This window comes from Helobdella robusta (genome assembly GCF_000326865.2).
Source record: "Helobdella robusta unplaced genomic scaffold HELROscaffold_6, whole genome shotgun sequence".
Classification (NCBI taxonomy): Eukaryota; Metazoa; Annelida; class Clitellata; order Rhynchobdellida; family Glossiphoniidae; genus Helobdella; species Helobdella robusta.
In genome coordinates this window covers 3,835,255-3,853,489 of record NW_008705330.1, presented here as the reverse complement: position 1 = coordinate 3,853,489, position 18,235 = coordinate 3,835,255, and the positions used below count along the sequence as shown (strand labels likewise).

At 33.7% G+C, this 18,235-nt stretch overlaps 2 protein-coding genes across 2 annotated transcripts; one reads left to right on the top strand and one right to left on the bottom strand.

Annotated features, from left to right (window-relative positions):
* Positions 1 to 814: 814 nt before the first annotated feature.
* On the bottom strand, positions 815 to 4,893 carry HELRODRAFT_189410 (hypothetical protein; the record flags this gene model as incomplete). Its single annotated transcript, XM_009029303.1, has 4 exons — positions 4,454 to 4,893; positions 4,195 to 4,328; positions 3,455 to 4,099; positions 815 to 867 (listed from the first exon to the last, which is right to left on the bottom strand). The coding sequence occupies exons 1-4, from the start codon at positions 4,819 to 4,821 to the stop codon at positions 815 to 817; spliced, it is 1,200 nt and encodes a 399-aa protein (XP_009027551.1). The 5' UTR covers positions 4,822 to 4,893.
* A 2,154-nt stretch (positions 4,894 to 7,047) lies between these two features.
* On the top strand, positions 7,048 to 16,458 carry HELRODRAFT_185116 (hypothetical protein). The gene is made up of 11 exons (XM_009029302.1): positions 7,048 to 7,120; positions 11,696 to 11,768; positions 12,153 to 12,228; positions 12,343 to 12,436; positions 12,774 to 13,011; positions 13,278 to 13,335; positions 13,892 to 14,020; positions 14,565 to 14,710; positions 15,272 to 15,342; positions 15,588 to 15,699; positions 16,118 to 16,458. Exons 1-11 carry the CDS (start codon positions 7,079 to 7,081, stop codon positions 16,162 to 16,164), a joined length of 1,086 nt encoding a protein of 361 aa, XP_009027550.1. The 5' UTR covers positions 7,048 to 7,078; the 3' UTR covers positions 16,165 to 16,458.
* The last annotated feature ends 1,777 nt before the right edge of the window (positions 16,459 to 18,235 follow it).

Genomic DNA, 18,235 nt, shown 5'->3' with positions numbered 1-18,235 from the left:
GATGATGTGATACACAGTGAGATGATGATAATGAGAAATAATGGCACCGATGATGAGAAGCAATCAGAATTATGATGTCCTAATATAATGAGATAGGTTGATAGATAGGTAAGAAAAGATGCACTCAAATGATGAAAATATGAAAAATAAAAATATAATGAGATAATGATAGGAGGCCATCCGATGATGATTATTGATGAGATTGAAATGCAATCAGATGACGATGACGATGATGACGACAGTGAAATCTAATGATATGCAATACTGTATCAAGAATTTACATGCAGGTACAGGTCATGATTATAACCACTATAATATGAATATAAATTGTAATGGTAAGATTGAATCCATAGAAAAACATACAGGCAGACAGACAAACAAGCAGACAGACAGACAAGCAGATTAATGTTATGAATGTAATGCTGTCACGTAATGTAATGTTGACAAGGTGAGGTTTGTGAACTTTTGTATGTGAGCAAAATAAGCAGTGATTATTAACAATTTGCAAAAGAAATAATTTTTGTCATAATAATCATCATATATGATGGAAGATTCTTTTTAAACGAAGATTGTCAATTGCCAGGAGCACAACATTCCCATCCATCCTGTTATATATAGAATGAAACTCCACCAAGACAGACCCATTTTTAAAAAAATTACTAAAAAATTACATCTAACCTCCTGTTTGCAACTTTTTATTTTTATATATTCTAATAAGGGATTAATTAGGATATTGAAAATTCAACTAAAATCCAATGCAATTTAGATAGACAGATATTTTGCCCTGGTCAGCATAAGATTCATCAAACACCAATCACCGTTCACCTACAAGTTCAATGAGGAATTTAAATGATTCAACACCCTGACCTGAGTGCAAATAATATGGAAAAGCTATTTCATTTCTATGTAACAACAATGAAAGCAATTTTGACTGAAATATAAAAATAATTATTTAAAAAATAAAAAAAATTATGAAAAACATAATTAAAAATAAATCAAAGTTAAAAAAAATAAAAATAAATAAAAACGTTTATGACAGCCATAATAATGCATGAATAATGATTTTGTAAAATGTTAGTATGGTTTTCATTGCACCAATCTGCCTTACCTATGAGTGATGATGCATATCACATACATACATACCATGTTTAATACAGAAGATTTGTATGAACATGATGTTTAACACAGAAGATTTGTATGAACATGGTGTTTAATACAGATGATTTGTAAAAACATGATGTTTAAATAGAGAGGTCTTGTATATGATTTTTGTATATAATGATAAAATAAATCACTGATCATGAATATGCATGCTTTGTACAGATACAGACACTTGAAGTTTTTAAGTCAAACAGACATCTGCATTATGGAAGTTTAAATTTGAAATATGAATTGAACTAAAACCAACTATGTAATACTCTGAGAAAATAAATCACTGCAATGGAACAGTTGATCAACAGCCTGGATCACATAATAGAGGAGTGAATGAAAAAAAGATGTTTCATTGCATTCAAACATTTTCCAAACCTTCATAAACGATGTCAACAATATTTTTCAAAAGTCCAGTTCAAACAAAAATTAACTCCTAAACCCAAAAGATGCCTAGAGAAAAAAATCCATCATTATCATCATCATCATTAATCATTATAACCACCAACACCACCACCACCATCATCATCATCATCATCAACTTGACTTGCAAAACCTTGAACTAGTAATTCTAAAAAAATTATTACACAATACACAACATTCTAAAAAAAGTACACACACAAACAAACACACACACACACTCACACACCTACGTGATATATTTATATATATATATATATTATATATACATATATATATATATATACACACACACACACACACACACACATATATATATATATATATATACACATTCGTGTACATATTTATTTGTAACAGACATTTTAAAAAATATTTCTTCACTATTATCACACTCTTCACACTCTATACTTTGAAAAAAAAATTTTAGGAAAAAAAAAATGTTGATGAATGTTGTCAGGATTAGAGCAAAACATGCAGTCTCAAAATGAAAACAACTCGTTCACTGCATAGATATTTGTCAGGACGACTGCACAAGATTGCCTCTTGTTGGTCAGAAAGATAACGATTAAGAAGCCTGCCTGCCTGCTCCTGTGGTCCCGTGGTGGCTGGGTCCAAATGCAGACGTCATCCCCTATCAGCAGGCGTAATGTGTGTGATGGTGCCGTTATTCCCATGTTAATTTGTCTTTCTTTTACTACACATCTGAGCAAAACTATATATATATATATATATATATATATATATATATATATTATATATATATATATATATTGGGTTTAGACTATCATAAATACAATAAATACAATTATTTATAAAGGTCACCGCGTTTTCGGCATTATATATATATATATATATATATATATATATATATATATATATATATTTTAAGACAGATCAATTATTATCTGATGACTGATCAACCAAACTTCCTACTCATTTTTTTGGATATATATAGATATAAATTTATATAATGCAAGTTTATTATAGGCTGAATCATTCCACCAACCATCATTCTGCAAACAAAAACATTATTCTATTATGGAATATAAAGCAGCAACATCCTTGATACATGCAACAAAGAACAATTAAAAATAAACTCAGTAAATGTTAGACAACCTAGAACTGTGTGATTCATCAGCAATTCTTTTATGCATATAGATCATATACATTGTACATATTTATTACCGCTCAAAACAATCATTTTCCCATCATCACCATCATCATCGTCGTCGTCGTCATCACCATCGCTGAAATATTATGGAAATAGTTATCACCATAATTTTCTTGTTTCTCATCGTTCTCTTCATCACCCCCACCACAATCACCACCATCATCATTACCACCACAACCACCACCATCACCACTACCAGCACCAACCTCATCATCACCATCTACTAATAAAAATAGTCATAATAATCTAGCCTATCACCAACATCAGCAGAGCACTAGAAGATTTATAATGTGACACCCTAAAAAACATGAACATGGAGATGCTGCAACAATAATAGAAACAAAAGTGCAAGTTGGTGAGGATTGATTGATTGATTGATTGATTGATTGATATGTTAGGTGTAGATTGTTGATTCAAGAACTGGTAAAACTTATGTGAATTATTTTGAATTGGATAATAATAACAATAATAATAATAACAGTTTCATGTATATTGTAACTTAACTCTGCATAACAATAGGAGATTCCTCTGAATGAGAACATTTATAAAATTTTGAAACACCAAATTTTATAAGTAAATTAAAATCAGAATCCAAGAGTTTCTTGCAATTATAATATCCATGTTGGCTGCAAATCCTCAGTGTTTCAATGCAACAATGTAACAATATCACATGATATGAAATTAAAGAAAAAGTTAAGAATGGAAACTAACGGTCTGCCTGCATGCGAGCCACATTCTGGACATCCTTGATGTCGTTGAGTTTCGTCAGAGAATCTCTACCCATGCCACCCATCCATAATGACGCCATGTCCTGCGACTTGCTGATGTTTTTCTGGCCTGAGGGACTTGATTGGAAGTCACCTGATGAGGTCACCACGGAGATGACATCATCAAATGATTTGTTTAAAAGTGACCCATGTGTGGGAGCGGATGGTGTGTGGGGATCCCCTCTGTTGTCCTGCTGGCTGTCATCATTGTTGTTCTGGCTGTGGTTCACTTCTTCTTGATGACCACTTATTACATCGAATGTTCTATTCAATTCTGTTTCATCTTTCGTTGAATATTCAGTATATTTTCTTATTCCAAATTCACTTTTCACATCACCAAATGTGAGAAAGCCATGTTTGTGCTGCTTATATGCTTCTGGTCTTGAATTTGTTTTGATCTCAGGACTCGTGGTAGAAGATGAATAGAAGTTATGGTTGCTTAATGTATGTTGAATTGCCTGTTCAGGAAGGATGCATCTATCTTCCACATCACCAACACAAGTGGATTGTTTGCTAGAAATGCCTGACCTGGTCCCGGGATCAGGTCGTAAGCCATTTTTTAAATTGCTAGTCTGTCTTGCAAATGCTGCTTTAAAAAAGGTAAATAAAATAGATTTTAATCAATGAAAATAAAATATTCTACACAGCATAAATAGTGAACTAATCATCTAGAAAAAAACTCACTCTTCTGAGGTGATTTGCCAAGTTGATTATTTAATGGTTTTTTAGAATTACTTTCTTCCAATTTCAAGCCATCGTTTAACCATGAAGACAGATCAAAATCATTTTCTACTTCACTTTTTAAATCAAAATCTAGCCTACAGTTGAAAAATATAAATAAAAAAATACAATAAACACAGCTCTGAGAAACCAATAAAATAAACCCAATAATAACAAGCAATAATAATAAATAATAAAAATAACTTAATAATCTTCCTCTTACCATGGATCTTTAACATTATTGAGAAGATTTTCAACATCAAGCAACTCGACGGCCTCCAGTGTGTACTCCCCAACCTTCTCATCAGAAGCAGAAGATGAAGAGTGACCACCACCACATGATGGTGATGGGGCGACAGCACCACTCAATGCATTAAATCTATTCATCATCTTCAGCTGATCAAATTCGTTCTCTTTATTATTGTTGTCCACGGGTTTCTTGTTTTTGTTTGTATTAGAATTAGTAGTGGTAGTGGTAGTTAAGTTGTCGGGTCCATTTCCCGTTCCGGATTTTGTTGTCTTCAAGTGTGAAATTGATTTAGAACCAAAAGGAGATGAGTACGTTCCTAAAAGGTCCGACTGTTCATTCATTCTCAAATATTGAAAAGATGTTTTTAAAAAAAGGACTTTTAATGACTAATTTTACGCTCACTCAAAAAAAAACTTTTAAAGAACAGATACAACCTGGGAAACAAAAGCCCTAGTTATATGGAACACTAATATTGTACAACTTACACTAGCTTCAAATCCAAAATTTTTGCATATGAATTCAGTTGCAGTATAGATAATTATTATGTTAACGGGTCATTATATATATATATACATATTTATATATATATAAATATATATATACTCTCTTTCTCTCTATATATATATATATATACTATATATATATATACTCTAATCAATCGGTTACTGAAACTATTTTTGATACTACCTTATTTTATGATGTTGATGATTTTGTGTGTGCTTTTATTATCTACATTACTTCTATTCTTGATAAGCTTATTCCTCTTAAAACTTTTACTTATAGGCTCTATTCTAGTAAGGCTCCTTTTTTCGATTATGCTTGTGTATTAGCTAAGAAAAGTGTTAGAAGACTGAAGAAAGTCTGTAAGTTAAATCCATCTAACTCTCTTTATTTTATCTATGAATTTGATTTAATTAATTATAAACATCTACTATTTTCTAAACACTCTACTTTTTTTAGAAATTCTGTAACATCTGATTCAGCATCTAAAAATAGGTGATCCATTCTATCTAAACTTCTTCAAAAAAAATCCTCTCATCTTTTTCCGTTCAACAGTTTTATGATTTTTTTGTAAATAAAATTACTTCTTTAAAAACATCAAATTTTAATTTTTCTCTTTATAATTTTACTAAATTTACTACTGAATCTTTTTCTGTAATTTCTCTAATAAATTTTCTAAAACTTACTAAAATTATTAATTCTATGTCGTCTACAACCTGTTCTCTAAATTTATTTTTTCCAATTTACTTAAACTCCTCTACTATTATTTTCGGAGTACCTCAAAGTTCTATTTTTGGTCCTCTTCTATTTATACTCTATACTTCTAAACTACCTTGTATTATTAATAACTTTTCTTTCACCAGTCCACTATATGCTAATGATTCTTATATTTATACTTCTTTTCCTCCATCTAATTTCAATAGAGTTTTTCCTAACCCATCTCTATGTCTTTCTTCAGTTATCGCTTGTTCAGACTCTATGTGTCTTAAACTTAATCTTTCTAAATTTTAATTAATTTATTTATAAATCTAGACATTCTATTACTATTTCTCCTATTATCTTACCTGATTCAAAAACTCTTGATGTTTCTCACAAGTTTCTTAGTCTAAGCTTTATCTTTGATTCTAGTATGTATCTTTTTTTTTACAGATTAATAGTGTTGCTAGAAATTTTTATTTTCATCTACGTAGAATAAAATGACTTTTGCCTTTCTTTAATGATCCTATTTTTTTCCTTCTTGTTACTTCGTTAGTCTTATCTAGGATTGGTTATTGTAACTTGCTCTACTATAGTCATCCTGATTCTATACTCTATCCTTTAAGTAAAGCTTTTAACTCTGCTGCTCGTCTAGTTGCTGGTGACCCTTTCTTTTCTTATATATCTACATATCTTATTCTCTTGCACTGGCTACCTATCAAGTATAGAATAATTTTTAAAATTTGCACATTTATGTATAAGTCTCAATCTAAATTATTTCCTAAGTACTTATCAAATACATTAATTGAACCTAAACACCCCGGTTTACGATCGTCTTCTTGTTCTTGCTTCTTCTTAACTCGTGTTAAACACTCTTCTGCTAAATCTGCTTTTGCTTTTTTGGCCCTTTTTTCTGGAACTTTCTTCCTACTTCTCTGACTACTTCTCCATCACTTATGAAGTTCAGAGCGGATCTCAAAACCCATCTGTTTTCGCGCCGTTGCAAGCTAATTAATTGATTGATTGATTGATTCATATATATATATATATATATATAAATTAATCAGTGTATATATATATATATATATTTATATATCTATATATATACATATATATATTATAAAGGAGTGATAGCTTAGCATAGTAAATTAGTTTTTTATTTTTGTATATAACACTCACCCACTATGACATTTATATCATATATAGCTACAAATTAATAAAAACGCAAATTAATTTGATTTTAACATTTTATTATGGAAAACCGAAATATTTTCGATATAATAGAAGCAACAGACAGTGACTACAGTAGGCGGATTTTAACATTTGATCTTTGCTAACCAAACTTTCCTTCGTAAACATGGGCGAAGTTACGAACGTTCATGTTACAAGTACTAGAACAAGATGATCAGTCCGAAATGCTTGTTTCGCAACTTTCAATTGCGTGTTAGTACATTTTAAACTTTAATAACTATTTTACCATTTATTAGATTTTTTGAAAGCCGTGTTTTCAAATCCTTTTTAGGTGTGTGTTGGGGCTGGCCTCCATAGTAAACATTGTTTACGTTTATTTATTTTATACAGTAAGTAAAGTAGTAAACCTAAGCAAACAGTGATTAGTAAGTAAACTAAACCCTAAAAAAATTATTTGACTGAAGTTAGCTCCCAGTCCCAACGCCCTACCTATATATAATAATATATATTATATATTATGCGCGCGGAGAGATCATGAAAAAAGAGAGGACTATCATCAGATGTTTATATTGTTATAATACTCGCTGTTATAACCGATTTACGATGCGACAGGTTCAAATCTTCGATTGAATAAAATACTCCAAACAATTATTAGTTATTAAACGAATCGCTATTCACAAAATCACAGAGTCATGAATTTCACTAATCCCGGATTTCACTAATCACGGATTTCACTAATCTCAAATCTTCTTGCGACGTGCGCTTATATACTCTTCGCAAGCGTCGTTTCTAGATTCTTCTGGATGGTTCGATCCTAGCATACTCTAGAATGCTCCAGTCACTAGAACATTCTAGAATACGCTAGAATCTAGTGCATTCGGTAGCACAGTTATAACATTACCCCCTTCTTAGTTCTGTTCGTCCCGAACAGCTTTCGTTCCGGTGTCGGCATGGTACGGAGCCAGTCTATCCAAATGAATGATCTTCATTCTTGCTCTCGGCTTCCGATATTCCTGAATACGGTAGAAGACGTCATTCAAGCGGGTGATGACTTGATAAGGTCCTTTCCACCCTCGCTGGAGCTTTGGAGAAAGTCCTTTCTTTCGCTGTGGGTTGTACAGCCAAACTAATTCGTCGACAGCAAAATCAAATCAGTAAAATCTGTAAAATCAGCAATCAACGCCTCGGTTTTTAGACGGTCCTCTTGATACAAATGGAGTTCATCCAGGTGATTTTTGGTAAGTTCTTTGAGTCTACCTTTGTCAGTTGGTAGAACCTTTTCCTGTTGCCCCATATCTAATGATTTCACCAAATTTATTGATTGCCAATTACCTATTTTCTCGCCTTTTTTAATTTTAATAATGTGTTTAGCAGTATTCATTATTCTGACAGGAATAAGACCATTTTTGTTTGCTTCTACCAGGCATTTTCCGATGACCGCGTTCTGTACATTTGTCGTTGAGGTTGGCTTCATCAAATAGAACTGGTGGCCCCTTGGATCGCAATTCAACTTGCCCCATACGATGTTTTCAGATGATTGAGGTAGTTCTATGTCACAATCGACTGTCACGCGAATGCATTTTTTGTCGCTATCCCCCATTATCACTTCTGTATTTCTCCATCTAAGAATGCGTTTTTCTAAGTCAATTTTGAACCCATATTTTGTCAGAAAGTCGACACCTATTATGCATTCGTCAATGATATCCGCAACTAAGAATGAACCTTCGAATAACAAGTCACCTAGCTGAACAGTACGGAGAATCTTTCCATAGACTGGTGCTGTTTCTCCGGTAGCTGTTTGAAGGATGTATTTGTTAGAAGTCTCTTTTTTCAGATTGGGTACCAAATCAGATCTTAAAATAGATTTTGTTGCTCTGGTGTCGACTGTAATTACACATTCTCGTTGATCAACTTTTCCGTTCAGCCATAGGTCGTTTCGATTTCGATGTAGTCTGGAAACGTTAATTACGGTACTGGGGGCGTCAATTCTACTAGCCAACCTCTTCCCCACAAAGTTGGCTCTTATTAGCTTTTCCGCCCCTTCGTTAGAAGGGGCCGATCGTGATACAGGATCATCTTCTCTTCTTTTGCGCCATCTTGTCGCGCAATTTCGGCAGTAGTTATCTTTTAGGCGGTGTTTACAATCACGACGTAAATGGCCTTTTTCACCACAAATCCAGCATTGGGGTACACCATGCTGTTGGGGTTCGCGTTTCACAACCACCTTCTGGTTAGAAGGGGCCGATCGTGATACAGGATCATCTTCTCTTCTTTTGCGCCATCTTGTCGCGTAATTTCGGCAGTAGTTATCTTTTAGGCGGTGTTTTCAATCATGACGTAGATGGCCTTTTTCACCACAAATCCAGCATTGGGGTACACCATGCTGTTGGGGTTTGCGTTTCACAACCACCTTCTGGCAAGAGCATTCTTCATGTACTTGGCGTAGGCGTACGTCACTTTTTGATGCTTGCTTTGCCGATTCAAAAGTGAGACTGTGTGCAACGGCATCCTTGAGTTTTCGTTTATCTGACAAGAGAAGGGATTGCTTGAGTTCCGAATCACGAAGGGCTTTGATAAACGTATCCAGGGCAGTTTCGTCTCTATGCTCGGGGTCTGATGTCGGATACGACAGCAATGTCAACCGTTCGATATCTTGTGCCAGCTGCTGAATGGATTCACCAGATCGTTGCGTTCTGTTTCTAAGCTGAGACCGATAAATCTGTTTCATGTGTTCTTCACCATAACATAAGTCCAACGCGCTAACCAGAACTTCATAGTTGAAGTGGTTCTCCGCCGGAATCGTCTGAAGAACCTCTGCTGCTGAACCTCGCAGGGCCAGTATCAGTGCTGTTGCTCGTTCTTTTCTGTTCCAACAGTTACTAGTTGCCGCTGCTTCGAACTGGGTTTTATAAACGTTCCAGGACATCTCTCCGTCAAATGCTGGTACCTTCAAAGTTCTTCCGGATGCGTGATCTAACGGCATGGCCATTTTTTTCGATTGCTCCAATTCTCGCTTCAATTTGTCTATCTTGTGATCTACCTCAACGGTCTGACGATCAAGTTTCTGCTCGATCATTTCTATTCTTGTTGACTGTTCTTCAATCTGTTCTGCCACTTCCAATTTTACGTGTTTTAGCTGGTCCTTGATCCGTTTTAACTCCTCTGTCTGTCGTTCGGACTGTTCCTTGATCTGCTGTTTTAACTCTTCTGTCTGTCGTTCGGACTGTTCTTTGATCTGTTTTAACTCCTCTGTCTGTCGTTCGGACTGTTCTTTGATCTGTTTTAACTCCTCTGTCTGTCGTTCGGACTGTTGTTTTATTTCAGTTGACATACTAAGCAGAAGTTCCATCATTTTAGCGGTTGTAAACGTGCCTGTGCTAATTTCATTGTCTTCGTCAGCACCATCAAACTTGAATTCGTCTGGGTTCTTACCTTCGTCAATGAGAGCTTCTCTCAGACGTGCTACTAGTACTTCTTTGTTGCCACTTGTGACAAGGCTTCGTTTCTGTAGTTCTTCTCGTAGCTGAACTACGTTCAAACCACACAGTTTTGACATCGTGTTCTTTTTCCATGAGTAGTAATTCGCTAGTCGAAGATCCCACTTCTGACACCAATGTTATAATACTCGCTGTCGTAACCGATTTACGATGCGACGGGTTCAAATCTTCGATTGAATAAAATACTCCAAACAGTTATTAGTTATTAAACGAATCGCTATTCACAAAATCACAGTCACGAATTTACAAAATCACGAATTTCACTAATCCCGGATTTCACTAATCACGGATTTCACTAATCGCTAATCTTCTTGCGACGTGCGCTTATATACTCTTCGCAAGCGTCGTTTCTAGATTCTTCTAGATGGTTCGATTCTAGCATACTCTAGAATGCTCCAGTCACTAGAACATTCTAGAATGCGCTAGAATCTAGTGCGTTCGGTAGCACGGTTATAACAATATATTATATGTATAATATATATATTATAAATTATAAATACCAGAAATTGTATAGCTATAAGCGGCTGAACAGAACTGATCACTGAAATGTATACTAAATAAATATGTATTGGTAAAACTTTAGAACACCACCTGTAACTTTTTTTTACATTGAATAATATTGAAGACCTCTAAATTTGATTTTGGCTCTAATTCTAATTAATATTTATGATCAATCAAAGCCCTTCATTTTATTTTCAACTTGTAATTTTCAAATTGTTAATGATATTTTAATAAATACCATTATTTTTTATTTTTAAAAATGTGTGTATTCTCTATATATCAATCAATCTTCGTTTTGCGTCCAGAGACCCGGTTTCCCGAGGTAGGACGTTGTTCTCTTTGCCATTAACTTTTTGCGCCAAATTAGACGATCAGTTGTATCCATTTCATTTAAATTTAGAGCTTTCAATATTCTTTAAATTATATCGAATGTTTGGCGAACTACAAACATATTAACGCCAAACATTCGGTAGAATTTATAAAATATTGTAATTTATTCTATGAAAATATGTTCAAGTTCAAGTAGTTAAAAAAGTAATAAACTGTAAATAGTTATTTACTTTTTTAAAAATAGTTATCCAGTAGTTATACTTAGCTACTAATCAGTTAATATTTATAGTTGGTAACTTAACTACCTATCTTGGATTAGAATGAATTTTCAAGTTTAAAGTGGAATTTTAAAAAATGTTGTTAGCAGTGATACAAAATTCAGATTTTCAAAAATAATCTGTTTAAAATTGAATGTTTTAGTTGAATTTTGTTTATTTTATTTTTAGTTTAATAATGTATTTACCTTTATTTAATGCATATTTGTCAATCAAAATTTCAGAATTTTATTCGTCCTGTTTCACCAAAATCAACTATTTCAGGAAATCAAAAAGACAACATCATCAATGGACCAGGTAAAAAAAAGTTATTTATTTATCTGATTTTTATCTTCAAGATCTCAGTTAATCACCGAATTGTTTGACTTTCTTCCAGGTCTAACTTTCTAGTGCCAACTGTCAGCACTTACTTTTCAACCTTTACAAAAAAGACAAAAAAAATCATTTAAAATTTCAAGCCACACACACACACATATATATATATATATAGAATGTTTTCTAATTTGCTTTATTTATGCTAAAATGAATTAATTCATAACACTTATATATTTGATTATTATTTTTTGTTTTCAAATGTTTCACTTTTTTCAATATGAATTATAATTTTAATTACAAAATGGTTTAAAACGTTGATTGATGTATTTTTTGTATTATATTGTGCAGTGGTTTAATTTTTTTAAGATCTGAAGGATTTCTTGAAGGAAGGTGCATCTACAACAATATATGCTGGCCAACTGAAGAGTGCCTCTGGTGAAAGGTCAGACTATTGTTCAAGTTCTGTTCAACTCATTATTGTTTCTAATGACAGTATTTATATCAGTGGTTGTTGCTGACAAGTATGTATGACATGTTTTGTTGTTAACCACACCAGGTTAAGATTGCCACCATGGCTGAAAACTGAGATTCCCATTGGAAGAAATTTTCATAAATTGAAAGATTCACTGAGAAGTCTCAAACTGCATACTGTTAGTTTAGAGTGGGCTTGCTAGATCACTTTAAATATTTAGTTGAACTGTATATCTGTCTGTCTATCTATCTATCCGTCTGTGTGTCTGTTTATCTATCTGTCTGTCTATCTATCTTTATCTATCAATCAATCTATTTATCATTTTATCTATCTGTAAATCTCTCTATCCGTCTATCTATCTTTCTATCTGTCTATCCATCTTTTTATTTAACTATCTATCTATATATCTATCTATCTATCTGTCTGTCTGTCTGTCTGTCTGTCTGCCTGCCTACCTACCTATCTACCTACCTACATAACCTACCTAATTTATATTATGATGTCGATTTATGAAGGTCTGTGAAGAAGCAAAGTGTCCAAACATTGGAGAGTGTTGGGCAGGCGGTGAGAATGAGGTGGCCACGGCAACCATCATGATCATGGGTGACACTTGTACCAGGGGCTGTAGGTTTTGTTCTGTGAAGACATCTAGGAACCCTCCTGCGTTGGATTCCATGGAACCCGTCAACACTGCAACTGCTGTCGTCGAATGGGGATTGGATTACGTCGTGCTCACCTCTGTCGATCGAGATGGTCGGTTAATTTTTTTGATGTCGGTTTCTGTTTACATTATGCTTGGTTATCTTGAAAACAATTTATATTCTTTTTCTTACAAATAAAATAATGAAAACAATCAAAAAATTCTAAATAGAAAATTTTATTTGAAAAATTATAAATAGTTAGCGTTAATGGGTAAAATACTTATCATCATATCCACCGACATTTCCAACATCATTTCCATAATTATTTCCGTCATTTCCATTGCCAATTTCATCATCGTTTCCATCTTCTTTTGGCAGATCTTCCTGATGGTGGAAGTCATCATTTCGCTGAAACAATTCGGGAAATCAAAAAGAGGTTGAACGACTTGCTGTTGTTGTTGGTTGTATTAATGCTCGGCCAGTGTTTTATAGTTGTGTGTTGCACAGTCGTATATCTAATATCTATCACCTATTCACTTGATGTCCATTGTATTTGTTTATATATATATATATATATATATATTTATTATATATAATATATATATATACCATATATATATATTATATATATATAATATATATATTATATTATATATATATATATGTATATGGTGGTTAAGACTGTCAGAAATGCAATTATTGACAATGAAAATCACAGCATGTTCGGCGTTAGTTAACTTCCAATTTAACTTTTCAATTTTTCTAACTGTTGCTCGCAAATCATTTTCAAGTTTTTTTTAGTTCAAAACCAAAATTTTGTTTGTTTTATGGAAATGATGTTGGAAAAAAAATTAAATTACTGCATATACATATTTGTGACCAGATGGATATGACCAGACGATAGGACAAGGCATGAGAAGAAGACATATATGCATGTTTGCATGTAACTATTTGATGTTGAGAATGATCATATCACATCGTCTGTGTGACAGGTCATCAGAGATGCTCGTTGAATGTTTGACACCAGACTTCCAAGGCAACAAGCACTCTATTGAAATGGTGCTAGATGCTGGTCCCGATGTCTTTGCACACAACATTGAAACTGTTGAAGTCCTGCACAGGTTCACCTCATCTTATTTTTATTATTTTATATTTCAAATTTTTATTTTATTTCAAATATATTTTTGAATAAAGTGCAACTTTTATCCTATTTAAAAAGATGTAGCTAAGTGGACTTAATTAGATTTCATATTTTTGCAGTTATTATTATATTAAACATTTCTATGAATAAATTGTAAGTTCATGTGCAAACCTTGTTTCCTGATAGTTTTATTACATTGGTTGTTGGTATTATTTATAAAACGTGGACTTTTTGTAGTAAAATGAATGAACCTTTTTGCGTCAGCATATTGATAAGATCTGTCAATTATAAAGTTTGAAGTCCAAACTACACCACAATATGTTACTTGAGTTGAACAAAGTTCGTTTTTTAGATGATATCTATGATGCCTTTGAAAGATTAGCACGTACATGCACCCACACTACACACACACATGCACTCTTGCTTACTGACAAACGCTCATAAACAGACATACATGCTTATCGACATACATACATAATCACACACATGAATACATGTATAAACATACTCACAAACACACTCAGATTGGTTCGCGATCATCGAGCCAAGTACCAGCAGTCATTAGATGTGCTGAGGCATGCCAAGCGGCACAAGCCCACCATCGTCACCAAGTCTTCCATCATGTTGGGGCATGGAGAGAAGGATGAGGAGGTCACTAAAACAATGCAAGGTTGTCCTGTTGTACAGTCGTTGTTGCGCTGTTATAACATGATTGATAATTGCCTGTTGAACGACAGAATATTTGCTCTTAAAACTTCTCCACAACAAATTTCGAACTATACGACTGCTTAAAATTTTAAAATGAACGAGAATTCATTAACACGTCATCGTTTCTACTTTCTTATTCTAATACTTACCTTGGGAGCAATGACTTGGATGCACGTGGCCTCGCTTACCACTGTTCTCCATTCATTCATTCTTGGCTATGCAACCTCAATCATATGAAACTATATACCGATATGGATATGAAGCATATATGGATGAATGAGAAAGATTCGTTGTTTAAAAGAAATCATTTCACAGCTGTTCATTGTTACTTACTTCATTTTTGATGATGAAAACAAATAAATTTGCGGACGTTTTGTGAAAATTTTTCGGGATAATAAAAAATTGCGTTTTCATTGTGATGGCATGACGAGGATGTGATGACACTGGGCTGGCGTGATGCTGGAGTGATAGTGATGATGAAGACGACGACGATGATGATAAATTGTTTTTGATTTGTTCGCAGATCTGAGAGAGGCAGGTGTGGATTGTGTGACGCTCGGGCAGTACATGCAACCGACAAGGAGGCATTTAAGTGTTGGTTGATGTTGTTACTGTCAGCATTGTCACCGATACGTTATGTAGTTGTTGATGTTGTGTTTAAATGTTCACTCTTAGTCAGTTATTTAATTTATAATTTATCAATTGTTTCAAAATAAGTTTTTATAGCTCACTGACTTTGTAAAATTTTAGTAGCCCAGTAGTGACGCAAATAAACGAAACTTTAAACTGTTGATCATAATCATTTTGTCAACAATGAAGTCGATTGAATGCACTGCCAGGTGAAGGAGTACGTAACACCAGAGAAGTTTAAATACTGGCAGCAGGTTGGTAACGAGATGGGCTTCAAATACACAGCCAGTGGTCCCCTGGTTCGATCCTCTTATCGGGCAGGTGAGCCGTTTTGTGGTGATGATAATAATGACTATGAGCAAGCAGTTGTGTTGATAGTTGTGGCAACTAAGATTGTGATTATTTTTTTGTGTCATTATTTCTTGTTCATTGCTCTCAGATTCTTGACAAAATTCATCCAAAATTTGACATTCGGCTTCACTTTTTTGGGTTTCAAAACAATAATTGTTGAATATTATTAACGGAAAATTTATTTTTTGCTATCACAGCTGCTGAAACATGTAAATTTGAACAAGCAATATTAAATATTTCTTCGATATAGATTTGTTTGATGGACTGAAATTTTTTCAAAATTGTGCATTTTTTAATATTCAACTTAGGCGGAATAGTGTATCGACTATGGCCAAATTCTCCATTCGGTGCATCCCTAATTTGTATTAATTGAATGAAATATTTGCAGGTGAATACTTCATAACGAATATGTTGAAGAAGAAGACTGTTACTTGAGAATTTTCCATAATTTATTATCAAACCCATATTTGTTTAAATTAACATTTAAACTGCAATTACATTTTTATTTTTTAATTGTAATGTTTTAAATATAAAATTGTTTAAAGTGTTTAGATTTGATTAGATTAGATTTATAATAATATTTATATTCAAGAATTTACTGATTTGTTTTCATGAAAATTGTCATATTTGAAAAGTTTTTAACGGAAATTACCACGTAGAATTTGTAGAATTATTTTTTTAAGTTGAAATTATTTTTTAAACTTTTTAGGAAAAATTTTTTTAACAGTTTTGTTTTTTTGTTTTTCCAACTTTTTTTCTAACTGGTGTTTTCTAACAGGGTTGGGAAAACTTTTTGCTGTGAGAGCCGCATTGAGAATTATTTTACATTTGAAGGGCCGCGTATGTACTTAATTAACAAATTTTTTCGACCCAGGGGAGAATATTTTCAAGATTATGGCTCCTTATAAAATAGCTTCGCGGGCCGTAGTTTGCCCACTTCTGGTGTAGAATGAAGTCTGCGTGTTTCAAAAAAATTGTATGCATGGTGGCTGTTTATGCACGTATACTTGCAGTGACGGATCAGCACAATCCTTACCGGGATGGCCAAGTTTTGAAATTTGACGGAGGGACCAAGAAATTAACCAAATGTTTGCTTGTGCGGTCGAAATTGGGCTGCGACCATTTTATACTTATCACGCCGATCTGCACTTAGAATCGATGTTTTCTTGTATAAAAACTCAGTTTAACTGACTTGTTATAAAAATGCTGCTTACAACTGGAGGCCTTAGATCCGCCACTGTGTACGTGTTTATGCATGTGCAACGATTCCTATATCTCTCACTGCACATGCATTGGAACTTACGTGACACATACATTTGCCCAGGCCTACAAGCATGCATGTTGTATATGAGCTGAATTCGATTTTATCGACATTTTACTAAAATTATTTTATAAGGTTGAAAGTAATTTAATGTCATAGTTTGGAGCAATTAGTATTATTTGAACGAATTAGATTTTATAACCTGAAATAAATATTTTAAATGAAGTTTTGCAATTAGCCGTTGATGGCTCTGCTTGGACTGCTAAAATGAAGTGAGAGAAGATCAGGTAGTTTAATTTTTGTAGGACGCGAGTGGAGCCACTGCATAAGTTTAGGCTAGTTAGTGGAGTCACGTTGCTGTTCAAGGGTCCCGGTATAATTTATCTCACGCAAATCCGATCTATCTAGTGATCACCAGGTACTCTGCTGGAAGGTAGAATCTACAATAATTATTAGACTGCTACTTGGTTGCATTAAAAATGCTCTATCGTAAACTTTTAAATTAATCAACCTACCTACATCCAGGGTTACCCGCCCTTACATGCAGTCGAAAAATTTACAGCCAGGTTCGGAACTTGAATGATGAGACAATGCCGCCTTTGGTTGCATGATTTATTTTAAACTATCAACAACATAAAATCTGTTAACAACACAAATTTTTTAAGCTCGTTTTTTGACCATCGCGTAAAAAATGAATGAATGAATAAAAATACGCATGAATGAGTAAATGAATGGGATTGTAAACCGTGCATAAGTATCAAATACGAGCTACCATCAAAAATACCATATACGGCGGTTCTATGATGTACGATGATAATGATTGTTGGTGTGGGATGTATACTCGTTTATATTTTATTGCATTTGCTTGCATGTGAACATAACAACGACAACAACGTCTTCCTGACGAGAATGACGTAATACAGGGGTGGGCAAACTACGGCCCGCGGGCCACATGCGGCCCGCAAAGCTATTTTATGTGGCCCGCCCGCGTGACCTTGCTCGCTTAATTAAAAGGTCGTCAACCAGACATTATGACCAAAAAATTCTCCCCGGGTCGAAAAAATTTGCTATTTAAGTACATATGCGGCCCTTCAAAAATAAAATTGTTCTCAATGCGGCCCTCACGGCAAAAAGTTTGCCCACTCCTGACGTAATAGATTACATAGTCTATGTTAATTCAAGCTTCTATTAAACATTTCGTCTTTTTTAAAAATAAATATTTCATATCGGAAAAATCGCCAACAA